The 26,301-nt window shown below is 48.4% G+C and overlaps 1 protein-coding gene across 1 annotated transcript in view; it reads left to right on the top strand.

The window, feature by feature from the left end:
- Positions 1–8,710: 8,710 nt before the first annotated feature.
- Positions 8,711–26,301, top strand: part of LOC108936528 (cadherin-4-like) — a 276,665-nt gene continuing 259,074 nt past the window's right edge. Inside the window, exons 1-2 of the mRNA XM_018755940.2 lie at positions 8,711–8,993; positions 11,713–11,824. Coding sequence (XP_018611456.2) covers positions 8,934–8,993; positions 11,713–11,824 — 172 coding nt within the window. The 5' untranslated portion in view covers positions 8,711–8,933. The remainder of the gene's footprint in view (positions 8,994–11,712; positions 11,825–26,301) is intronic.

Raw genomic sequence — 26,301 nt, 5'->3', positions numbered from 1 at the left:
GTGTTTGCAAGTGAAAAACTGGAAAGTGGCCCAGTTACTAATAAAACTTTCACACCTACAAAAAACCAGTTGGTCTTATGTTTAAACCTCTTGATGTTGTGATGCAACAGAAAACCCAAAATCCAACCCAAAAACGATCAATTTAGATGGTCAGTTCACTCAAAAGCCCTCCGCCAACAGGCCTCCCAGACACTTGCCACAATGTTGTAATGTAATACAAAACCTGAAACATTATACGGAAATATGAAGAAGCAGCAGTGTAATTATGAGCAGAACTCGCACGGTTGAGTAAAAATAGGCACGGAGGTGTCGTGCAGTGTGAAAGTGCGGAGTCGTGAACCCATTCAGCTCTCCTCGCCGGGCTCCAGCTCTTCAAGTCGCCACATTCAGCCGCACAGAGAAGCTTTTATCTCAGGTACTTTTGGTTCCAAGTAACCTGTGCATCTTCCCTCCGTTTTGGCCCCTACCCAACAGTGTGCCACAATGGTCCAAATAGGGCTGTTCCCATCACCTTCACCCCGCAGGTGCACAGAGGACCACTCAACATCACCGCGCTCGTATTCTTGTGTCAAACCCGAGCTCATCAGGGGCATCCGAGTGCAGCCCGCTGCTTTTCCGGGAAGCATGAACCACTTGCTTTTTTAATTCAGGGACGAATATGAGTGGCGAGGAGCTGTCGAGCTGCGTGATGTTTGTCTAAGTTAGGCGATGCTGCCATGTGTTTGATGCTGACATGTTTTTATTTATGTGACACTCTTCCCCAAGGAGACTTGCAGTATTTTTAATTCATTTTTTTTTTACTGGCTTTTGTTTGGTCTGTATGCAGATTTTTGTTTTTTTGGGTCCACCGAGTTTCCCGCTTCGTCCCCTTCGATTGGGTCCTTAATTGGACGAAAGGTTCAGTGTTGTGAGAGCAACCGCTGACGTTGTCTTTAAAAAACGTAAAGTCTCTTGAGTTGCCTTCATTTTTTTCCTCCCCATTTTTATCAGTGTTCATCTCTTTGTACAGTACAAAAACAATGAGTTTGTTCATTCTTGATTCTTTTCTATTGAATAGCTAATTAATTCTAAGTCTTAGCAGCTTCAGCCAGTGTGTGTGTGTGTGTGTGTGTGTGTGTGTGTGTTTGTGTGTGTGTGTGTGGAGTTCAAGTCCCGCTTGGGATGCCTTGTGATGGACTGGCATCCCGTCCTGGGTGTGTCCCCTCCCCCTCCAGCCTTACGCCCTGTGTTGCTGGGTTAGGCTCCGGTTTGCCGTGACCCCACTTGGGACAAGCGTTTTCAGTCTGTGTGTGTGTGTGTGTGTGTGGGTATACTGTGTGACTTGTTTATCCAAAACACATACTTAGAGCCCAACAAAGATGGTAACTTTGAGCTTTTGGATGATGAAACAAACCACCTCTCTGCTGCCCTTAGTACCGGTCATCGAGACTCGACCGGTATGATGCTGAAGGTGTGGATAAAACAGTGTAAACAAAGTAAACACAATGAAATACAGAGACATAAATGTAACCATTGCTGGTATAAAAGAGAGTTGTTCTCCCCAGTCCACTGGAGGCCGCAGTTAGTGTTAATAAATGACTGTATAAATGTAACACTTGACTACACAGGATGTAATGATGCCTGAATTAATTACTGAGGCACTGCCTTATTACCATTAATTAGCATGAATGTTTTGCCCATATGCACATTCAGCATGCGTGTAGCTATGAACATACATACATACATACATTTTCGGAACCGCTTGTCCCATACGGGGTCGCGGGGAACCGGAGCCAACCCGGTAACACAGGGCGTAAGGCCGGAGGGGGAGGGGACACACCCAGGACAGGACGCCAGTCCGTCGCAAGGCACCCCAAGCGGGACTCGAACCCCAGACCCACCGGAGAGCAGGACTGTGGTCCAACCCACTGCGCCACCGCACCCCCTCCTTAGCTATGAACAAGTGGATAATATATAAAGACATACACAACGTGCAAATTGTTTAGAAATATTCTAAATCTAGATCTAAATATTTGTACACGAACATGGAAGCACAATCATTGGTGAAATTTGAAAAAATTCATATTCAAATGAAAGGATTTGTATTTGCTGCAATTATTCCTGGCAGTACCATATAGAAAAACTTTATTGTACTGTTTTGAGGATTTTTGTTTTAATACATCGTATATTGTGTAGGGGTCCTGCTCTCCGGTGGGTCTGGGGTTCGAGTCCCGATTGGGGTGCCTTGCGATGGACTGGTGTCCCGTCCTGGGTGTGTCCCCTCCCCTTCCGGCCTTGCGTCCTGTGTTGCCGGGTTCGGCTCCGGCTCCCTGCGACCCCGCATGGGACAAGCAGTTTCAGATGACGTGTGTGTGTGTGTATATTGTGTATTTATTTATATATATCGCTCCACATACCCACCCCCACAAACACTCACACACAGACCCTCTCTACTTTACATATAAATTCAGAATATAATCGAAAGCGTATGATTTCATGAAATGCTACCGATATTAAGTTGAAATTACGTGTGAAATGACTTTGCCGCTGGAGCGGTGTGAAGGCTTTCTTATCCGGCCCGAAGAGCTCGGGGTGGGAATGACTGCGCAGGTTAATTAAGGGACTCTACTCGTGCATCTGGGTTGCACAGAGAGAGTGGCACTTTGCTTAATCGATCAAAGCTGTACAACGTCCGCATGGAAATGATGGTTAAGGGGCCTCTGACAGCTGCTGTACACGACAATGCGGGCCCTTTGTCCCGGAATCTTTTTAACGGGAAGATTTTTACTTTAACTTTGCATGCAGCACTAAGAGATGAGTAGCAATTGAAATAAAAATCTTGAGATCGAGAAATAAAGAGGAGATTACTCTGTGAAATTAAAATTGTAATACATAAAAGTGCTGTGCCGGAGCTGCAGAACTTGATGTTGTTTTCTGTTTATAGTCAAAAGGCAACGTAACTCCTTTCAATAATTATGTTTTATTAATCTGACACTCTGCCTCATTAAACACACACCGTAAACCGTTTTGACCGCAACTCCAAAGCCCCTTTTTCGCCTAAGTCACAGTCAATAAAAGGTTAATTATACGGACAGCCCTCCGTTAATTTTATTATTTTGTTTATTGTAAAATCTCAGAAATAGCTGTAACAAACAAAAAAGCTCCGTGTGACTTTTCGGTTTAATGTTTCTATTAATTACAGCGGGGCAGCCGGTGGCGTGACGGTTGCAGCAGCCGCCTCGGAACCGAAAGGCCTCAAGGCGCACGAACGAGCGTCTGGGAAGCGAAGCTGCGCGAGACATTGTGGCCCTGCCCCCTGTTGCTCTACTAATTTACTTCACAAACGCATTTGGAGCCTGTTTCCGTATTCCGTTTCTTGCGCTGCTGCGATGGATTCTGCTCCGTCGCTCCCGTCGCGCCGCCGCCTCCGTTCCTCTGGTTTTGCTCCGTCTCTTCGACTTTGTCCGCCGCTCTCTTCCTGTTGCTCCTGATTCTTGTTTCTGTTTGATCTTCCCAACGCTTCGCTCTTCTGCTTCTTTCGCCAATGTTCTTCGCGGGATGGGCACCCCTCCGACGCCCGCGTTCGTCCGCCTGGGCTGAGCGGTTCGCCCGCTGATGGAATGCCCGCAGAAAGCATCAGAAGGCATCAGAAGGCAGGGACGGTACGCACGGTGAGTGAGGCACCGTCCAGATGGAGGCGACGTGCCGCTGTCCCGAAATCCCCGTCCAGTCGTGTGCTCAACCTCCACGGGGAAACATGACCCCACACAACCGCTCAAAGGAGCGATATCACCCCTGCCGTTAGCGGGCACGGTTTGTACCCTCCATCCAATTAAATCTGGATGCGGCTCATTATCTTAAACCCCAATGCAACCAATCAACTCTCAGCAGGGGTTCTCCCTCTATCAGACCTCCCATAAAGTGCTTTTTTCAGCATGGGGGCAGAGCTGTGGAGCTGTTGATTTATTCATGCTGCAGCTCATCTGATGGTTAAATACGTTTAGGAACTCCTACCATATTTACACCTGCAACCAAAGGTAAACTATACTGTATATAATGTTTTTTTTTTCAGAGTGGAATGCAGCAATATGTTCCATACCTGGTGTTTCCTGGGGATTTCTACTTGCGTGCATGTGTGTGTGTGTGTGTGTGTGTGTGTGTGTGTGTTGCGCATGCTAGAGCGGATATTCTCATCACATGCATTCTATGCAAATTAGCATTTACAGCTGCCCGCCGCATGTACACACTGACATTTACCAGTGTTCACCTTTGCAAATTCCTGCACAAAAGCATGTGTGTGAATCTGCATGCGCTGGCTTCCAGCCAGAATCCTCATTTTTATAATTCAACTTGGCAGATTCCTTTATTTAGGAAATTATTCTGCGATTTTCTTCCATTTAAGCAGCTGGATGTTCCCTGAAGCAGTTACAGCTTAGGAATCTGTTCCTGGGTACAATAGCAGACCCCTCTGGGGAGCAGACCTTTCGGTCACAAGCCTAATTCCTTAACTGCTTGACCACTTGAGGGACATTAGACCAGGTAAGACCCTCTGCTGTCATCATGACTCAGCACATTATGAATCACATTTACATTGACATTAAAAATAAAACTGGAACTGCTGGAAAAGGTGGTGCGGTGGGGGGTCTGGGGTGCCACAGCTCATAATTCAGTTAACGTACGGAGCGGCTGAATGGAAAATCCGTCTCGAGATCTGGCCCAATGAATAGTGTATTACCTGAGTGAATAGGCCAATTAAACATCACCGGGTGGAGCTGGGCTCCCGCTGCGTCCGCCTGCTGAATCGCAGGAACAGAGCTCATAGCTCAATTCTAGACAGAAAGAAACGGGAGCGGGAACTCATTTCGGCTGGACCGGTTTAATAATTTAGCGTTGCATTAAACAGGCCTGCTTCCAGTGTCCGAACGCGGTGGTGGGCAAGTATGAGGTGCGTTGGAGAGTCCGAATGGAATTCACAAACCCGATTTATGAATTGCTGCGGAAAAGGAGCAACAGATAAGAGGGACCATGAAAGACTCTGAAAACAGGCGCAGCTCACCGTCGCATGACTGGACTAAATACTGATGTTTTTAATATTTTCGACAAAATAGTAATCCCTTTGGGGCGTGGTGGCGCAGTGAGTTGGACCGGGTCCTGCTCTCCGGTGGGTCTGGGGTTCGAGTCCCGCTTGGGGTGCCTTGCGACGGACTGGCGTCCCGTCCTGGGTGTGTCCTCTCCCCCTCCGGCCTTACGCCCTGTGTTGCCGGGTAGGCTCCGGCTCCCAGCGACCCCGTATGGGATAAGCGGTTCAGAAAATGAGTGTGTGTGTAGTAATCCCTTTATATGTAAGAAATAATGACATTTTAATACATTTTTCATGTGTTTAGAGTTACTGTATATGCTTGCAAATTTCTTGAAATATTGACAGTTTTAACAAATTGTCAAGGTCAAAATCAACTTTATTGTCGCTCCCACAATATTTTTGGAACATACATAGCAGTGAGATAGCGTCTTGTGAAAATTAGGTCTTATTTCTCAAAAAGAAACGAGGATCTTAACGAGAGGGAGGAGTGTAATGCAAGGAATATGACAATTCCTTCCAGCTTTGCATTTCCAAAAAGCTATTATGTTATGTGTTAAGAGTTGTATGCTTGAAAATCGCATTAAGTATTTATATTAAGAATTTTTTTAATAGCCACCAGGTTTTCACCAGCAAACATCGCCTCCGGGCCTGGTTCCAGCAGTGGGTGCAGAAGATGGTCCTCATAGTAATATTCTGAACTTTCATTGGAGTCTGTTTGGAGCACTTGTTGTCTGGCTCCTTGTCTTGGACCAACCTGGCAAGGGAGATCTGGCCAGGAGCACTGATCTCAGGCCCTGAGAAAGTGGAGTTGCAGTAACACACGGCGTTGGCCCAAGTGTTGACAGCCAGCATTGGAAAGCCATCAATGTGAAGTGTGGACTCAGTATGAAGCAGCTATCATCATGGAATGAGATGAGTCATTGAATTTGCCTTTACGGTTGGGTTTCAGCTACAGTGTCTACTCCTCTAAGCATAATGCGACTACCTGACGATGCAACACTCTTGACTGTGGAATGGGGTTTTGGAGTACGCTGAAAACCTAGCTGATGGTTTTTTGGCAAAAGCTGCAAAATGTAATTTTTTAAAATTTTTTCAAAGTTAAATGCCGCTCCATTGGACTGATAAAATTGCTACTTTGGATTCACTTGCTTTTAAATGCTGTTTGGAGAGGCATGTGCTCTAGAAGTGGTTGCATGGATATTGTTTCTGGTACTTCATTTGGTAGCTCAACCTCAACTGGATTGGACACTTTTCCTTTGTTAACCGTGTTTGGGTGCAGAGACCTTTGGAGAAGGAATCCACCGCCTGGATGTCATCGACACACAGACACGTGCACACGCACGGCCTGACCGGGCACACGCGGGACACACGACCACCTGTCTCACCACGAGAGAACATTGACCGCTGGAGCCGAAAGCACCCGCAAGCAGATATTCCAAGTCAACCATGACAGAGCGCTGTCTCCGGATGTCAACCGGTCAACCGTAACCATGAGCTGATGCTCCAGGAGTACAGTCTCTGAAAGTCAGCTACATGCAGGTGCTCCAAAGGTGCTGCGCTCAATGATCTGCACTTATGGCTGGAGAGCAGCGCACTTATGCCAAAAAAGCAATCCTGCTCTCGCACACTTGAGCAGGGAGCCAAATGTGAGACATTTCAGATGAAACAATCGTCTGTAGAAATGGGTTAACTTGTACAGATGTAAGGCAGGCGCATCACTTTGGATAAAGGCACCTGCTTTGCTTATGGGAAAAAAAAATCACGAGATAAAATCGTGTTATGTAAAATGTTCTTCTTGGATCCACTGGGATGCACGGGGGGTGTCTGTCTGAAAGCACCTTCCTCTTTATGTTATAAAGCGGTACAAAATCCGAGATGGGATTCAATTTGGGTTTCTGCGTCTGAGGCCGCTGTGTCAACCATCCGTCTTTGTTTGCGCAGGGAAAGTGCGAAGGAAACGCACAAAGGCTTGTCGTGTGGCAGTTCTTTCCGCGGCACAACTGCTGTTCGAGAGGCGGGGGGTTCGCCGAAGAGCCACTTCACAAGTTCTCTGCCGTCTTGTTGTGACAAAGATGCGCAGGGGAGCGGCGATGAAGGGAGCCAGAGCGCGACGCTTCTCAAAGGGCGCCGTCAAATAAGTACAGATACTGGTTATGTAACCCTCCACCCTCCGTACCCTCCTTCCCCGGCCACGCCCGCCTGCCTGCGACGCATTCCGGAATTTACCGCTTACTTACTCCATGTCATCGCTCCCGCCATGCGAAAATCACACTCTCGAGTTCGCGTTCCAAAATTTAGCTGTAGGGGCGTGTTGAAAACAAACAAACAAAGAAAAAAAAATCACTCCAGCGCCGGGTTGAGACGTGCGATCAAAGGCACAAACCTTCGTTGTGGTCCTGACGGCAGGACAGTTTAATGCGTGGTGCGTGTGTGACTGTGCAGTGACATTTAAACGGCTCCCTCAAAGGAAGCGCTGCTTGACGGTGCCTCTCTTTGTTTCTTTGCCGGAGTGAGGTGCGAACCAGCCCCCCGGTCACCCGTCTCCACGTGCGCGGTCTCGGTCGACCCACCACGGCCTAGCCCTCGCCCGTAGTGACCCCATGTCGGGGATTCGTCCACACAGTGCAGCGGTCAGTAGTGGTTCTCAGGAGGCCGTTCCTTCAACAGCCAGATGGAGCCCTGCTGCTCTACCTTGAGGTGGGTTCTCAATATTAATATAATTGTTTTTGGGTGGCTGGTAATAGGTAAAAATAAAACCAAGAAGCATTATAAATATAATTACCTTTATTTCTATAGCGAGGCTATCGGTCCAAGTGCGTGGTGTGCTAATTAGCACTTTTGAAAGACGGTATTTATGGTAATAATCATGGTATCTAAGGTAATAACAGATTATCTGCGGTAATACCTGATGAGCGATGCGCCATTTCAATCTTTTTGATGGGATTAACGCGCATTTCTGCGAGATGTGCCAATTAGAGGCCTGGAAATGGCGCCCTGTGTTACCCTCTTCGTTTAACACTCCTACTTAACACTCACTGTTTAAATCTTAATAAATCGGCATTTATTAACACTCCCTGTTTAACACTGGAAAGTGCAGTAAGGGGGAGGAGGGTTATGAACAGAGTACAAATGGCCATAGTTTGCAGAGGGGATACTTCGTCATTCATTGTACTCAGTTTCACCGACGACGGTCCAGCGCTCAGTAAAGAGACTTCATGGAGCCAGTGGGAGAAAGTGGAGACAGTGATATGTGAAGTGTGTGTGTGTGTGTGTGTGTGTGTGTGTGTGTGTGTGTGTGTGGTGTGGTGTGGGGGGGGGCCCCCTCCCTTGACAGATTCCCACTCCGACATGTCAGTCATGACAAACGCTAATACTGCTTCGTACGTTTGGAATTACATTGACATTTATTCATTTAGCAGACGCGTTTTCTCCAAAGCGACGTACGTCTCATGGAAAAATCAGGAGATTTAGGCGCCAAAATTAAGAATTTTAGCGCACAGCTGTAGAGAAGCGCGGCAAACGAGACCGTCCGAGTCTCGGGACCGAGGTCCCCCCCCCGCTCCTCAGGCGGCACCTCACGCGCACCGCTCGCGCGCCGTATGTCTTTAAAAGCGCGTGTCTCCCGCGCCGCGCGGTAGGAGGAGTTGCGGTGACGCCGCCGACGCGAACGGCGCTCTTCACCTGCGGCTGAGCGCGAGACGCGTCGGTCGCGAGTCGCGGTCGGGACGCTCGTGCGGCGCACGCAGGCTGGGAGTGAGAGAGAGGCAGCTAGCGGAGCGCATCCACGCGGAACACGCCGGAGAGGGAGTGGAACACGCCGCGCTCCTCCGTCCTGCCCCGCTTCGGCGCCGTCCGTCCCTTCCGGATCGCAGACATGAGGAGCGGGCTCGTGGCCGCGCTGCTCGTGGCCGTGTTGCTCGTGGGCGCATCTCGGGTAAGAGTCGGCTTTGACGGAGCGCGGCGCCTGCCCTGGACGCGCAGATCCAGATCATGGGTGCGTCTGTGCACCTGTCACCTGTCACCTGTGTCCGCCTGTCGCTGTCCTCCCTCAGCTCGGTCGGTGCGGAAAGGTTTCTTCATCCCTGACTAGACTCGCGTTTATAAGTTCTAATCATGTGAGCTGGGGCGGCGCGGCGAGTTCCACTTTCCTGTGGTGAGGACAGCGGGAACGCGCCTAGACCCTCCGTGCCCGGACTGGGACCGAAGGGCTCGGAATGAGTCCGAATGGGACCGAGTAGGACTGGCTGGGGGCGGTGCGCGCGGCAGAGCATCTCTACGTTCCCTTTTACCCCTCATCTCACATTCCTCTTTATTCTGTTCACTCTCCGTTCCCCTTTCCTTTACCCCATCTCTCTGTTCCCTTTTTGCCCCCATCTCTACGTTCCCTTTTATTCTGTTTCTCTCCCTGTTCCCTTTTATTTTTTCCTTTCTCCAATCTTATTTACCTGTTACCTCTCTATCCCCTTTACTCCATCTCACTCCCTTTTTTTCTGTTCATCTCTTCATTCCCTTTTACCCCATTTCTGCATTCTCTTTTATTCTGTTCCTCTCTCCAATGTCATTTACCTTTTACCTCTCTGTTCCCCCTAACCCCCATCATTCCAATCCCTTTTACCCCTCATCTCTCCATTCCCTTTTATTCTATTCATCATTCCATTCAACCTCTTCATTCCCTTTTACCACTCATCTCACCAGTCCCTTTTATTTTGTTCACCTCTCCATTCACTTTTACCCTTCATCACTCACTTCCCTTTTACTGTCCACTTGAATTTTTTGAACATAAGACACTGGTCAACGGGAGAAAAACAGGTGCATTGTGGGAACGCCAGAGCACTTGACCGCTCGTTGCCCTAAATCTTTAATTGCATTTGAAAAATGATCCTTCCGACCTTTAGCGATATAATTTTCTGCTTATCTTAAATATTATTTGTGCGTCATGGTATCTTATGAATTTTACAAGCTGTGGCACAGTGGCTGTTCGGTAACCTGGCAACTGGTAGTTAACCAGGTTAGCCTGGTAATGGAGGAACCTGCCCCAGTGAGCAGGTGTGAGGGATTGGCCCCCCGTTGTGGGGGTGTCTGAGACTTCTCCACCTGCCTTTTTGTGGCCATAGAGCATTTCTCTGGTTTGCATTCCTGCTCCCCCAAAGGTCAGGGCTGTGCTGTACCAGCCGGGGGTGCGTTGGGTCCGTGCTTCGGCCCGTTATCCCCCTTGGGGGTACAAGAGGAGGGAGGGGACACGCACGCACGCACCTGGTCGAGGGATGGTTAAGGACTGTCCTGCTGACCAAGAGGTCACACTGCACCTGCTGTTGTACTGTAGAGAGAAGCACTCAGACTCAAACTGCGTCAATAAAGTCTACAGCTGTATGCATGGGCAAAAATGTAAAATTATAAGCTATAAAAGGATCCGCTGAGTGGGCTAAATTAATAATGTAATGCGCTCTCTCTGTCGCGCTCTCTCTCTTTCTCTCTCTCTCACACACACACACACACACACACACACAGACTCAAGCAGTTTAACAGCTTGATGGTGTGAAATAAGGTTACTCCGTCGCGGTGTCCCCGCCCACCACCCCGTCCTCGGGTTCTTCATTGGAGCTGAACGCTCCTCTGGGTGGCGCGCCTGGTGTGCACATTGGGGTTCGGGGGCTGGTCTGCTGATGGAGTTGCAGGTCGTGTTGCAGCATGAATCTCAGCTGGGTTCTGAAGAACTGGGTCATGGTTCGACTCGTCCCTATCGGAAGGACGCTGCCGCATGGTTGACAGTGAAGTAGCTTGTTGATGGGGTGCAAAATTTGACCCAAAACTGTTTGGCTGTGTGTGTGTGTGTGTGTGTGTGTGTGTGTGTGTGTGTGAGAGAGAGAGAGAGAGAGAACAGAGATCTAAGCAGCTGCAGGAACGGAGTTCAGAACGCTGTGACTTCAGGGTTCGCAGGTTCAACTGAGGGCTGGGAGGAGCTCTGCTACTGGATGTTTAAAATTAAAATTCTTAATAAACCTCTTTTTCTTCAGAAATCAAACTGTACAGCTGTACACATGGGTAAGGATGCTATTAAAATGAGCACAAAATGTTATTCTGGCTAAATGACACACAGGAGCACTGCTGTTGAACCTTTAAGCATGAATACTTAATAAACCCAGTTTTTATTTATTTATTTTTTTTCCTGGAATTCCAACTGCGCTGCTGTACACATGGGTGAAGTGACTGAAAATATTTACACAAAATGTTATTCATATTAAATGACACATATAGCACTGTTCCTTTGGAGCATCTTCCTCTGAGTGGGATGAGGGTTTTTTTTTTTTTTTTTTTTTTTTTTTTTTAAATATTGTGGTTTTAATGTTATCATTTGCAGTTTGTTTATATTACAATAGTCTTTGAAAGGCTTTCTGAAGGTGTAAAGATTGCGTGGGGGGGGGGCAACAGGTGCCATAGTGGCTAGTAGAACCTAGGTCACCTCCTGCTGTAGTACTCTTGATCAATGTACTCCCGAACTGACACAGTAAGAATTACCCTGCTGTATATATGGGTAAATCAGTGTAAGTTGTTTTGGAGAAGAGCATCACAATGATAAACAGATTTTGGTTTGTTATTGTTTAATAAAGGTTGGAAAAAAATTGGCATGCCTGATATTCGATTCTCTCTCCCAGGGTGATTACGGAAACCCGGCGCCTCAACTGCCTCACCGCCTGGGATTTTCAGAGGGTTTTTACAAGCTGTTTGTCTCGAGGAACGTGCGGCCGGGGCGAGGCCGTCTCAGAGGTAAGACCCTTTTCTGGGTTCCACGCATTCGCTGTTTATTTCGAACACCCGCGGAGAGACGCAAAAGGCACCAGAGGAACTTGGACTCTACTTTGGTGGCAATTTCAGAAACTTGATGTTGTGAGAAGCAGTGAAGTGTGACCTTTGCGAGGGGTGAGGTCTCTCAGTGCGAGCCAGAGTGACTGGGGTAGGGTCACAGGGACAAGGACAAGCCACAGGTGCAAATTCACTGTGGCACATCACAAAGTCACAAGGGGTCCACATGCAAGAATATTGAAACATGGGTGAAGAATAATTCATCAGATTATGGTGTGTGTAGGGGGGTGCGGTGGCACAGCGGGTTTAGCCAGGTCCTGCTCTCTGGTGGGCCTGGGGTTCAAGTCCCGCTTGGGGTGCCTTGTGATGGACTGGTGTCCTGTCCTGGGTGTGTCCCCTCCAGCCTTGTGCCCTGTGTTGCTGGGTTAGGTTCTGGTTCACCGCGACCCCCCCTTGGGATAAGTGGCTTCCGCCTGCAGGTGTGGTGTGTGTACTGTGAGCAGTGATGATCCTACTCGAGAAATAAGAACACCCTGCTTTACTCTGTTTTAACTCAACTGTCAGAAATGCTCACCTTGTTCTTTGACAAATGTCCACTTAAATTGACAGCAGTTTTTATTCCAACCAGATCATTCAGTCTTATTTTCTCACAGTTAGAGAGTGTGAGGGAAAGAATGCGAGGATTCGTCATACTGCAGAAACGCAGGCCAGATGACGAGATTCAAGAAGAAATGTGGAGCTTTGTGAGAAGGAAGGCGGCGGCTAAAAGCATGCAGTACGAGATTTATCATTTGCCAGCGTCCTGCCATTTTAAAGTTTTCCCTTCATGAATATTGTTTTCGTCACTGTGCATCTTGACCTTTTTTCCTCTTTCCCCCACTGCAGCCAATCCTCTTTCTATTGCTGTTTAATTATAGGGATAGATTGAATAGGCTTTTATTCCTTGGTCTGAGGAACGTGTAATTCATCAAGAAAACAGTGTCATAACTTCAGTAATAACGCTGATGGATGTCGTCTGTCCTGCCTTCCATATTGGTATTGATTCAGAAATGCAACAAGGGCATTAATGGTAACTAAATTGGCTTTGGGAGAATCTGCTGGTGATTAAGGCATTTACTATGCTGCAGACCTTGTTTTACAGCAGCTTCTCCTGCACAACTCTGGAGCACTTTTTTTCCTTTTGTGTGCTGCTTTTTGACAGTGTAGCTGGCAGTACACTCTTGATTTGATGGAAGTACACTTTTTTTCCTAGTTATATTTCCAGCTCTTGGATGGCAAGGTCTCTCTTCCTTGATCTAGTTGTTGAGATGTTGTGTTAAGGCCTGGAGGGGTAAAATCCGAGGCCGGGTTCTCCTTTATCTTGTTTGTTTATTGGGGGGTTGGTGCAGTGTCAGGCCATCATGTTGACGCTACACCCGGAGGCTTAGAAGGAAAACTGCAGATGCTCGGAAAATTGGGGTTGGCCTTTTCCTTAACCTCTCACGGTTGGGGGAACATTGCGGGAACATTGGATCTTAATCTACAACAGCCTTGCTTGTGGTGCGTTCGGGCGGGGGAGTGGGTGGAGTGGGTCAAAATAAGCGGACAGGACTGCAGGGCCAGACAGGCCAATGAATTTCTAGGCAAAGGTACGAATCGGGTGGTGTAACAGCAAGGAAACCAGAGGCTCTCTGGAAGGGTGTGCTGCTGCTCCCTACTTGCCTGTTTCATTGGATCAGGAGTGCATCATCATCGGATAAGGATTTTCATTTTGCAGCACATGCGTGTCATAGATGGTCAGTGACATTGCTATAAGCATCAAACCAGTTATGATGGTGCCCAGATCAGGGACTACCAGATTACCACCCATTATCAACCCAACCACTGAAGGGTCTCCAAGAAGTCGCTGTGTTAAACTGTGTGAGTGGTCCACAGACAGGTGGTCATGAAAGGGGTGGTGGCAGTGGTCAGAACTTGGACCGAATGGTAACCCGCTGCCTTTCCTGAGGGTGCTGAGAGCCTGGAAGTTCCAGCCTTGCACACAGGTGGCATGCGAGGTGGGTAGCTACACCTTGCCCAAGGAACACATGGTAGCTGAAACATTGCCGATGGGCAAAGTCCTGTGACTGCAGGAAATCTGGCCAAAATCCTGGAACCACGTGGTGGCCAGTGCAGAGCGCCTGACCTCCACCCACCAGAACATCATTGAGCTGAACTGGAACCCAGAACAAGGGGAATGCCAAGAGAGACGGCATCTCGGTGACAACAGACCAACAATTCTTTGGAATAAAGACTTCTGTGCCAGTGTGAGAGGATGTGTATGTGTGTGCCTGCATACGAACTTAGGTGGAGGCCCGCATAGACGTCTGTGTGTTAGCAGTGCCGCGCTCTCTACGTCCCTTTATCTCGCGCCAGCCACCCCTGGCGAGGAAGGGAATGAGCCGCGTGTGTTGGCGAAAAATTGGAAGCAATTTGCCGGGGCCCTCGCCGCAATTTTCCGTGCCTGATTTATCTCTCTGTGGGGGTTGTGGCATGTAACGGCCCTTCTCCCCCTTGACAAACACGTTTGTCTGGCCCGCAGAGATATTTTAGCGGCTTCGTGTTGCTGGGAAAATGGCCCTTTAGTGCCAAGGGCCCAAGCTGAGACCAGGTTGAAGCAGAACTGGTTGGTGTGGCATGAACAAGGAATTGGTTAGGTCACTGTTCCTCTGGGTTAGTGGTTTCTTAATTCACTGTGGGAACTGAGAAAAATAATGAGTGATTAACTCCTCCACAGGCAACACCCACACCACAGCCAAACCACGCCCACGATGCCTCATGCCCCATCCTTGCTGAGATGAAAAGCTAACGGCAGTGACATTTTTTAATTGAGTAAAATCATGGTCTTCACAGGCCACAATTTACCTATTTATACAGCTTGGTTATTTTCAGTTTGTCATTTCATAGTAAGTACCTTGATCGAGGGTGCTGGAGCAGGAGGTGGGATTTCAACCTGCATCCTTTGATTTCAAGGAAGCAGCTCTAAACACTATATCGCCTGTTCCCGCATACACATACATTTGTGATTCATTGTGGTGTAGTCATTGCAGCACTGTGTGGGTGGTCACCTGGGATGCCTGGTAATGTACTATGCTGGTTATGGACATATGCTTACGACAGAACGGCCGTGCTTCCCTCGAGAAGTGTACTTAAGCCAAATTACTTGTTCCGTAGTAAGTGGGTCAGGTAAAATGTAACCACACGCATACCCATCAGGACATCAGGTGGAGTGCTGCATCCCAAGCAACCTTTTTCACTTGGTGTGTTCTTCGTGCCTGCACCCAGGGCAGCAGGACTTGGGGCGAGTTGCATATCAGCAGTGCGTTGAATACATTACACGTCTGATCAGCCGTAATCTCCGCGAGCTGCCGAAGCTCATCCTTCGAACCCTCCCGCCTCTGAAGCGTCTTGCTGCAGTAGCGTGAGGGAAACCTCCCGCCACACAGGGGTGCCCTCGAGCACTGCATGTCATTGTTTAAAGTGTTCCGCGAATTTTTTTTTTTTTAAACCGTTTTTCCCATTTACCCTTTTTCCGTTACCCCCTGCAGAGTGCACTCCTCCAGCAGCTCTCCGACGACCCGCTCACGCAAATACGCTGTCGTGAATAAAGTTTGATGGACTGTATTGATCGGAACGTGGGCTTGGCTCGCAGCGGCTGGAGCGGCGGCGGTTGATTGAGCGCCTGCATTAAGGCTGACTCCCGCTTCAACGCCCGAGTCTGTGGCCATCGATCAGCATCCGCCCCTCAGCCGTGTGCTGACCGTGAGGTCAAGTGGCCGAACGGAGGCCTCGATTGAATAAACACGTTCTTCACCCCGTTGCCAGCCTTCTACGAAGAGAGCTTGTTTGTTCGCTGCCTTGGAAACCCAACGGTAAACTGACCCACGGCCTCAGATGCGTCTGAGGTGCAGTTCAATAGTGGTGCAATAGGTTTTACAAGCAGGATGTTTCGGGGGTAGCTGGTAGTGTAGTGGTTTGCGCTGCTACCTTTGGACTCAAAGGTCATAGGTTCAAATCTCACCTTCAGCTGTAGTACCCTTGACCAAGGTGCTTAACCTGAATTGCTCCAGTAGAAATTACCTAGCTGTATATATAGATGAACAATTGTAAGTAGGTTGTCACTGGAAGTCGCTTCATAGAAAAAAGTTGAATAAATGTAAATCTTGGCTTCTTATGTGATGGAAACCCAGCATTATTACAAGAGAATTGTGCCTTCCTTGTTTGTGATTTCCACAAATCCAAGGCATGTATCCAAAGGAACAGTTCTACAGAGGGCGTGGGGATTTGAACTGTTAGAACTGGTGCCTTGCAAATGGAAAGGTAACTGCTGTTTATATACAGAGTATATTTATGTGCATATATACGCACACACATACATACATATACACGAGGGGGTGCGGTGGCGTAGCGGGTTGGACCGGGTCCTGCTCTCCAGTGGGTCTGGGGTTCGGGTCCCGCTTGGGGTGCCTTGCGACGGACTGGCGTCTCGTCCTGGGTGTGTCCCCTCCCCCTCCGGCCTTACGCCCTGTGTTGCCGGGTAGGCTCCGGTTCCCCGTGACCCCGTATGGGACAAGCGGTTCAGAAAGTGTGTGTGTGTGTGTGTGTGTGTGTGTGTGTCTATACACACTGCTATACGAGTTTGTATAAAATGTCATGTAATACATAATGTAGCTATATTCTTCCATGTTCTTTTAATAAAAGTCTATATATAAACTGAATACTCATGTAATATAGGCTCTTCTAATATTGTTTCTGTGAAATTAAATTCATGCCTTCTGTTTTTTTCCCCTAAATAAATAACACTCAATTATTTTGTTTCCAGCTAATTTTGTGAGAGGCCCAGCTTCTCACCCCTGATTTTAACATGGATTATCATGAAAAAAATTAGTAAGTACCATAGAAGTATTATACATAGTTTTTTTTGGTGACTTTTGTTCGATAAGTAGCTGTCCTCAATATTAATGTTTAATTTTATTTGTGTGTGGGCGGAATGCAGGAAATCTGTTGCTTTTGCATTATTTATGGCTACACCAAATGACACTTAAGGGGTTTTTGAGCATAAGAAGCAAAAAATGAAATAAAATGAGAGGCACTGAAAGGCAGTGTGTTGCGTGCTGCCGTGCGAGGGTGGGCGCCTCGCTCGGTGCGTGTAAATATGAGTCGTGCTTGAAAATGCAACAATGGGTACTAAATGTAACTGAATATGAATGCACATGCAAGACGCCTGTGATCTTCACACGCCTTCACGCTAATGTTTGCTCCGTCCCGAATCCCCACGTCTCGGGCGCCGTGACGTATTCTGTGCCCGACGGAGAAGCATCACTGCGGGGGGTATAGGGGTTTACTGTCAGTGCTGTAAATTACACTATTAACTGAATTTTTTTTTCCTCTTCCTTTAAAATACCGTTACGATCCCTTTGTGCTGTTTGATACAGATGTGAATACGAGTGTCGTGTGTGCGTGTGCACTGCCGTGAAGCCTACTGATCTGAATGGATGTGAGGGAGAAGGAGGGGAAACGCTCAGTGTGGGATGGAGCAATGGAGATCGCTGGGGGGGGGGTTCCCGCAGGCGCGGGGCCCCCGGCACGGACGTCGGGCCTCCGCTCTCGAAAACAGAGCGTTGTGGGCGGGACCAAGGCCCCTTGTTTCATTCGAAGGGCCATTGAACTCAATTACTATTTTCCTGTGAAAGGCAAAACGATTTGGGCACCGATGCCTCTTCCTTCTACATTCCACTTAGTGTGGAAGGAGTTTGGTTTCGTGAACTAAATACATTCTGCAACGTGACAAACGACGACAGCGGACGAAGAGCTTTGCACACATTTACATTTATTTGACTCTTTTCTCCAAAGTGACCTACCATGTTTACAATTATTAGACGCTTACCATGATTTACCTATTTAAACAGCTGGTTAATTTTACTGGAGCAATTTGAGGGTAAGTATCTTGCTCAAGGGTACTACAGCCAGACCTGCAACCTTTGGACCCAAAGGCATCCAGGATGGAACCCGCGACCTTTGGATCGTACCCATGGTACCTACAGGCAGTAGCTCAAACGGCTACAGGACCAGCTGTCCCAGGACTACAGACACACGGCTGCTTCGGTCCCTTCCCTCTTTTTGCACCTCTGCTCTTTGGGCTCTTTCCTTTGTCGTCCAACTCTGTCGTCTCCGACAACTTCCGTTCAACGTCCGGTTCTGAGAGATCATGGAAGCCATGGAAGACACTTTGGATGAAAGGTGTCTAAGAAATGAAATAAAGTAACTTCTCAAAAATTTCCTTTGAAAAAGTGCAGCTACCACCTGAATACAGGATAAATAAATTCTGAATACAGTAGGAAATCCTCTTTGGTTGTACAGTCGCCTTTTCTTGTGTCATTTAGTGTGAAAAGGAGGGTGATGGGCCGTTTAAACCTGCACTGGACTCTGGTTTCCTGAGACACTAGAGGAATTTTTTTTATTTAGAAAATCAGCTGAAACTCATTTGATTAGGAGCTCATTACGAAGTATTTATGCAAATTAGACCGAGTACATTCCTCACAGACGACGTCTTTCTCTGCAAGGTCTGCTCACCAGCGATGCCTGTGTTTAAACTCCATGCTCCTGTGCTGGGAATGGCCCGGTCTCCCTCCTGGACGTGGCACATCATCAAAATAGAAATGATAAACGGGGGGCGGGGTTTGTGCTTCGATTGACAGCACCCCGGACATCTTCTCCCTGCGCAGTGTACAGCGACCCCCGGCATGTCAAGCGGGAGCTGATATGACAACTGTGTGTGTGTGTGTGTGTGTGTGTGTGTGTGTGTGTGTTCACCTGTACTTTGTTTCCTAATGAGGTGCATGGCTGGCAGCTGGATTACTCCCCCCCGGCCCCCTACTCCTTTAATTTCCCAATTTAAGGTCGTGAGCCCTGTGGGGCTTCAGCCCCTGTTTCCCCACTGTCACTGCCCTTCAACAAGCTCGTGTGTGTGTGTGTGTGTGTGTGTGTGTGTGTGTGTGTGTGTGTGTGTGAGCAAGAGCACAGAAAAATACCCTGATGCTGTAGTACTTAGACAGCTCTGTAATAGTAGTAATGAGCTCAAGTGCAGGACGTTATCGGATATGGAGGGTCACAGGACTCGGTGTTCTGCAGCGGCGTGGATGAAATAATGGAAACCCAAAGGAACATGAACATCAGGTACCTAGAAGTGCAGTGATGGTTGGCCACGGCAGGCGGTCGGCTTCATCTTGGAGGTCACGAAGATCATGAAGCCAGCTGTGAATGAATTCGGCAGCGATTACCGAGACAGTTATCGTCTTGGAATATGGGCCCGTCGTTCGAAACGAATATTTGCCGTTTAGGGTTCATCCGGTCACTCGATGGTCCGTGTTCCTCGACTGTCGGGCAGTCCTGCAGAGCAATGATCGGACCCAGTGGCTCACACAAGGCAGTTCTCCAGATCATTATTACTCTTTATTTATGTGGCACTCTTCTCCAAGGTCACTTACAGTGTGAGGTTTGTGCACTGAGCTGCTCACACTGATTTACCCATTTATACCTGCAGGGTAACTTTTACTATGTCACTTCGAGTAAGGACCGTGCGGAGTCGAAAATTGCAGCAGGACCTTCAGCTTGCAAGGCAGCTGTCCTAACCTATACACTTAATCATCCCTAACAACCAATTTCCCCACACACACACAGACGCCTGTCCTGCCCCGACCTGGAATAGACAGAATAAAAGACGACTCTTCACTTCTTGTTTCCTGCTGCTGGTTTTCCGCCCGTTTCTACGTGTGTGAATGTACACCGTGAATTCCAGCGGTTGCTCTTCCACAAACGCCGCTTTCTGAAGCTCGCAGTGAGGTGGTGGTGTTGAGACAGGGTGTCGTTTTGTGTGCGGGCTTGTTGTCAAGGTCATCGTTTCGCCACATGTGCCAGACTGTCAATATTGGGCTGTTCCTGTCAGTGAGCTTCAGCCTGTCACTCCTCCTCTTATTTTCCCGAGCCGTTTGTTCATTTTTTTTTTTTGGTGACTGCTCTCTCGGTTTGGCATCTTTTCCTTTTCTGCATTAAGTAATTGTGCAGTTTTTGTGGCTGATGGATCACCAATTCGTGCACCGATATCTGGCCCCTTTCACGTTCTGTTACCTTTGTACTCCTTGTGTGGCCAACTGATTGCAAACGGGTTTTTACGTTATAGTATGTTTACAGACAGTTTGAGATACAGACACAGGATTATGAGCACGCAGGTTGTGTGTGTGACACCACCATGTTGCTGGTTCATGTCCCTCCAGTAGCTCCTATAGAAGTGACATTCAGAAAGCAAATACATAGCAGATGGTGTTGGACTCATTTATGGTGCTGGCAGGAGATCAGAGGAGAACTGGCTCTTAAAGAGAGAGTGAGATCTTTCTAGACTGCTGGGAGGGATTCAGCAGCTCTGAGGGACACAGGGAGTTTGATTTTAGGCCCCGAGGTGGAGGAGCGCGGCGCTCTTACTGGGGTGTAGATATTAAAATTGCGTTGAAATTAATATGAATCGCCTATATAGCTGTCTTTCCGATTACAATTCCCTGAGAATTTTTAATGTAGTTTCCATTATCTGGTCCTGTATATTTATTGTTATTTCCTCAGGTTTTTCTTTCGCTGAGACGGCTTGGATTCGGTTCTCGTATCCAAAGACTCGGCCGTGTTTCCGAAACGAACGCCCTCAGGTCACCTCCAGTGGCCACATGTCCCCCGCCACGCCGCGTTCTTCCATCATCGCTGAATTCGGAACAGTTTTATAGGGGACTGAATTTGGGGAATCGGTGTGTGAAACGTGCCCCCTTTGTGGACTGCGGATGAGCACGTTCTCCACTTTTCGTTTCCTCCTGCATCTCCCTCACGCCCCTCGACCTTCTGCGGCTCTGGGGCCCATCTTCCTCCGGGTCCTGGTCTCTCGAGCTCTCTGCGTTTTATTATATGTTCTGAACAGTGTAGCCGTTCCGCTTACGGTTGAATCCCCGGTGGAATGAAAGGCAAATACAGGCAGTGTTGAGAGCGTGAATGATGGGCTCGGCGCAGTAAATGGCACCTCGCGGAGCCCCCAGCTCCTTCCAGGCAGACGTACGCCCCGGAAACACGAGTCTCGGTAATTGGATAAATGAAACAAATTTTATCAAAATAATTTTCATTGGTCATAAGTTCCAGATGAGTTATTTAATTTGCTGTACTTGTACTGTAATTTGCTTTGGATAAAACCGTTTGCCAAGTAAATAGAGGCAGTCGCTTATTAATCGCTCTCATGTTTCTCCATCTGTTTCATACGCGGTTTTGCATATTTGAGCCAAATACTTTTCTCCTCAGTTTACGTTTCAAAATGCAAGTCAACTTTCACCGCAGACGGTCGGCGTAATTAATATTATGCTAATTAGGCCACAATACAAAGAGCTCGTTCCTGTGCTGGAGAGCAGCCTTATGGCCTCTTCGTTTACAGCCGTTGAGGTTGCCGGCGCTTCTCTCCAAAGCGACTTAGTCGCCTTGTTCGTAATTCCAAAATCTTAAAAACAAAATTAAATGATGCTGCTGTCCCTCGATGTTTGGCTGGGGCCTGCTCTGTTGTGGATCTGGGGTTCAAGTCCTGCTTGGGGTGCCTTGCGATGGACTGGTGTCCCGTCCTGGGTGTGTCCCCTCCCCCCTCCAGTCTTATACCCTGTGTTAAATTAAAGCAAACTTAAAATGACTGATTGTTGACCCATAAACACATTTAAGGTTCCTCATCTTGTTATTGGTCACCGGCACCCAGAAACAGCAGACAGGAGCTGTAAGCACTGTGGGAGTGAGTTGAATTCAGGGTCTGTCTCCCATGCTGCTGTTCCGTGTCGGTGCTCTTTACTGCCACCTATCAGCTTGGCAGGTAAATACAGGTCACGTTGGCTGTACTGGAGACAGAACGTTTTTGAAAATAGATGGAATAAAACTAACGGAAAGAAATAAACTGCATCACAGTTGAGCACACAGTTAAGGACAATAGCTGAATGTATGATGGATACACAGACTGGAACCTGTTTGCATCTTTGAAAATTCATAACTGGATTGTTTATATCACGAGGAACCATATTTTGGGTTGCGTAAAAAAAAAAGGGTGACTGAAGAGCAGTAGGAGACACTGAAAGTTGTTAAGCAGTTATTAAGCTGCTCACTCTGATTTATCCATGCATACAGCTGGGTAATGTTGAAAAGGATTCGGCAGCTCTGAGGGACAGAGGGTGTCCGTTCTACAACTTTGGGGCTGAAACTGAGCATTACCTGAGTGTTGAACTTGAAACGGGCAGCTGCAGGAATCCAGCAGAAATAGACGAGGAGCGAATCATGACAACTCTGGCAGGTCCGACACAATTCGTGTGTCGCCATCCTGGATGAGGTGTAGAGGCTTGACGGTGAAGGCCAGAAGACCAGACAGGAGCAAGTTGCAGTGGATCAAACTGGGCACCACCGTGGCCTGAACCAGGAGGTGCGTAGAGGGTGCTGGGAGGTATGCCCGCACACACACACGCACCCGTGCACCGTCGGCATGGTAGCCTCACGAGTCAGTGAATAGGAGTCTTTTGAGGATCGATGGAAGTACAAAGATGGACCCGCCAGGTCGATTCCCTCCATTCAGCACAATCTCTGCGGCACAGGACCAATTCCTTTCTTTTTATTTCTTCTGCCTCCTTTCAGTGGTGACTTTATCCTGAAAGTAACTTCATCTCCCTCCCTCCCTCGGCAGGAAATCTCACTTTAATCACTCTTTGGTGGCACGTCCGTGCAGAGAGCAGGACAGCACCCTGCGAGGCCCCCAGTTTCATCTAAGCTCCAGGTGCGAATGCCAGTGCTGTGCCTCTGCGGTGGAGGTACATGGACAGCGCAAGCAGGGATTTTTTTTTTGGTGATATTTTATTGGCGTTTCATGGCATAAATGATGCTCATATCCAGAGCTACGCGTTCAGTTACTGCAGACAGCTGGATGTATTACTGGGGTCACCCAATATTATGCGCCTGCAGCAGTATGTGGCGTAGTGGTTAGGGCCGCCAACCTGCACCGGAAGGTCCTGGGTCCAAATCCTACCTCTCGCTGTAGTTCTCTTGATCAAGATGTGTACCCTAAATTGATATTGTAATTATTACCCTTCCAAATAAACAAGTAAATCAGCGTAAACGTCGTGAGTCACTTTTGTATGAATAATTGAATGCGATGTTAAAGCATCTTCTAGAAGTACATCAGAAGGTTCCCTCTGTCTTTGGACCTCAGCACTGTGTTTTGTACTCCACTCTATTTCCTTTGTGGGATGGCAGGTGGTAAAGCACTTAGAGCTCTGCTTTAGATAAGGTTAATGGTGCTTATCCTGTTATTATTATTAGTCTAATCGCCTAATGCCTTTGTTCAAGGTGACTTAGTGTCAGATAATCACCTTCACGATGGTTTACACACTTGAACAACCAGGTTTTTACCATTTCAGTGCAGGTTAAGCACCTTGATTATGGGTATGACACCAGGAGGTGGGATTTGAACCCTAGACCTTTCTATGCAAGGCAACATCGCTAACCACTGTGTCACTTTGGCATCTTCTCTGATATAAACCTGAGACCTGATGGTTGCCAACATTCTAAGGAAAGGAAAGTGATGAAATTCTGAGCGGGGGGCATATGTTCGGGTGCGACGTGTGCCGCCTTTGGAAGGATGCGACCTCCTGTGTGAGTATGTAAAGACACAACAGGAAACGGTTAAAGTCGCACCTTCAGGTGTGATGTTTTACAATGTGGCGCCGCATTGTGCCGTGCCAGCGAGCAATTTGCACGTCTGTGGGGTTGGAGCAGCTCCAATGTGTGCGGAAAGGTCTCTTTGTCATCGCGAGTCTATTTTAGGTGCTCGTACCCAAGGAGCTTCTGTAAGAGCAGGATGAAAGTCAGTTCCGCTGGGGAGTGTCAAGTCGCTCTGCCCCTGCGGATCTGGGTCACAGTGACACCGTTCCTCCTGTTTGAACAGCTCCTGCAGGAGCTCCACCATCGGGTCCCATCTCACTGGTGGTTCAGGTGGTCCATTGTGTTCTCTGTGTGTTCTGGGTCTAAGAAGCACCTAGTGATGTGAGCTCCCCCACCTCTGGCTGCTTGGTGGTCCCACTCAAAAGGCATCCAGCATCAAAAATCTGTAGGTTCTCAGTTTTGGCCCTGATCTGGTGGAATGAGCATCTTCTGTCCCTCAGAGCTGCTGAATCCATCCCGCACTGACAAAAGGTTTTTAACTCCGTCTCTTTGAGAGCCACTTCCCTCCTGATCTCCTGACAGCTCCATTCATTAATCCAAACCCGTCTGCTATGATTATCTATGTATTTGCTATTTGAATGTCACTTCTATAGGAGCTACGGGGGGGGTGTGAACCAGCAACGTGGTGGGATCACACACAAGCTGTGTCCACAATCCCATGTCTGTCTAAAGCTGTTTGTCTGCTGGTGATATTCTTTACTGTTGTGTGTTGCTTTGGGGTAGAGTAAATACAAAGGTAATTACTCTTGGGTCTCCTCATGTCTTTCCGAGGCACTGCCGCAACCTGTCTTTCCTCTTTGCTTCGGAAAATGAGCGACATCTCTGCCAGGATGGAATGGGGCTCATTGGAATAGAAGGACTGTGATGAGGTGTGTGTGTGTGTGTGTGTGTGTGTGTGTGTGTGTGTGTGTGTGTGTGTGTGTGCGCACGCACACAGTGTTTTTTTTCCACTCAGTCTGCGCTTCACCGCCCATCGGCTCTGTGTTCATTCCTCTGGCTCCATCGATTCACTTTGTAATCCATCTCTCTTCCGGACCTGGAAACGAGCGAAGAACGAAGCTCTGGAAGGGAGGGAAAGAAACACCAGGATGATGAAACGCTGCTGGGCAGACAGGGGGCATGGTTCACTGTGGACGGGTGTGACTTACTGTCACTGAGGATGGCCATTGCTGTCCCACCGTCACAGAACAGCAGGGGGTGCAGTGGTTAGAACTGCCACCTTGGACTCAAAGGACTGGGTTGGAGTCCCAGCTTCAGCTACTGTGCCCCTGATCAAGGTAAATACGCTGAATCAATGCAGTAAAACCTATCTGCTGTATCAATGTAAATCACTGTACCCAGCTTAACACCATAAGTCACTTTAGAGGAGGGTGGCAGATGAGTAAATGAATATAACTTGAGACATGAGGTCTCACATCTAGTGTTGTACCACGGGGGGGCACCTAGAGATCCGTGCACATTCATGTGTGAATATAGGTTACGATGGAGAGAGAGAGAGGCTGTTTTTGTGTCTTTGTCATACAATCTGAGACCCCATTGCCAAGTATTGCCCAACAGAACGGTGGGATCGGAACAAGCGATGGCCCGGCGGGGAAGAGTCCGCCGTCATCTTCCTGCACGCTTTGTGGTCCTGGAAACGCAGAAGTGCTGTGGTCCATGCGTCACGCCATCGAGTCTGACGTGTTTCTGTGTGTGTTTTGTACGAGCGGCTCGGGTGCGATTCCGCTACATCCCAGGTGTCTACACGCCTCTGCCAGCAGAAGGAGGAGATCTCCTGGGGCCAGAACCTCTGAACTGTCTCTTCAGCTTCGCTTTAATAGCCCCTGGGGGAGTCGGGGGGGGCAGTGCTGAAGCCTGGAGGCCAGAGCCCAGAGAGCACCGCAGACGCTCTAATGGAACCCAAGTGCCCGTCGTTAGCCCTGCTCAGAGCGTGCGATGGAGAAGTGTGTGAGCGGTCGGGGGATGGGTGCGCTGATGGACACGGGTGACTGCGATGACGCCGCTCTCCTGAGGCGCTCAGGAGGAGAGAGTGATCTGGCACGCTGTCCACTTGGTGCAAAGGCACGCTAACGGACCATTGTGATGTGACACGAGTAGTTCTTTGAGGAGCTCCACGTAGTAGGTGCTGGGATCAGGTGTGTGTGTGTGTGTGTGTGTGTGTGTGTGTGTGTGTGTGTGTGTGTGTTCAGCCCGTGAAGCACAGTTAACGTTTTCTGTCCGAGGGTGTTAAGCTGTTTCACGTCTCCCGCATTGATGGATCCGTGAAGACTGGTCGAGTCGTTTGCGGCAGTTTCGTCTGCTCATTTCGGTCCGTGTGCCGCTTCATTTCTGTTTTGAACGTCGCTGTTCGCCGACTCGTATCCAATGGGAGCTTGACGTTGCGAGCGTCACGTTGCGCAGGGGCCTCAGTCTCATAGATACAATTACTGAGGAGATAATTAACAGATATAACAATTATCTCGGAGCCCATTTAAGAGCCAGGTGTGATGAAGGATATTGGCTGACATCGTCAGCCACTCAGTAATCCAGAATAATATGAAACGCTGCGGTTGAGGTGTTTGACCTGCCGGAGTTCGCATGTATCTACCCTCCTCTTCCCTCCACCAGTGGTTATGGCCTGCAAGGCAGTCAAAGGATCCAAACCCCAATATCAACAG

The sequence above is a fragment of the Scleropages formosus genome, chromosome 24, assembly GCF_900964775.1.
Source record: "Scleropages formosus chromosome 24, fSclFor1.1, whole genome shotgun sequence".
In the NCBI taxonomy this organism is placed as follows: Eukaryota; Metazoa; Chordata; class Actinopteri; order Osteoglossiformes; family Osteoglossidae; genus Scleropages; species Scleropages formosus.
The sequence above is the reverse complement of the archived record's forward strand: the minus strand, read 5'-3'. Positions and strand labels throughout refer to the sequence as shown.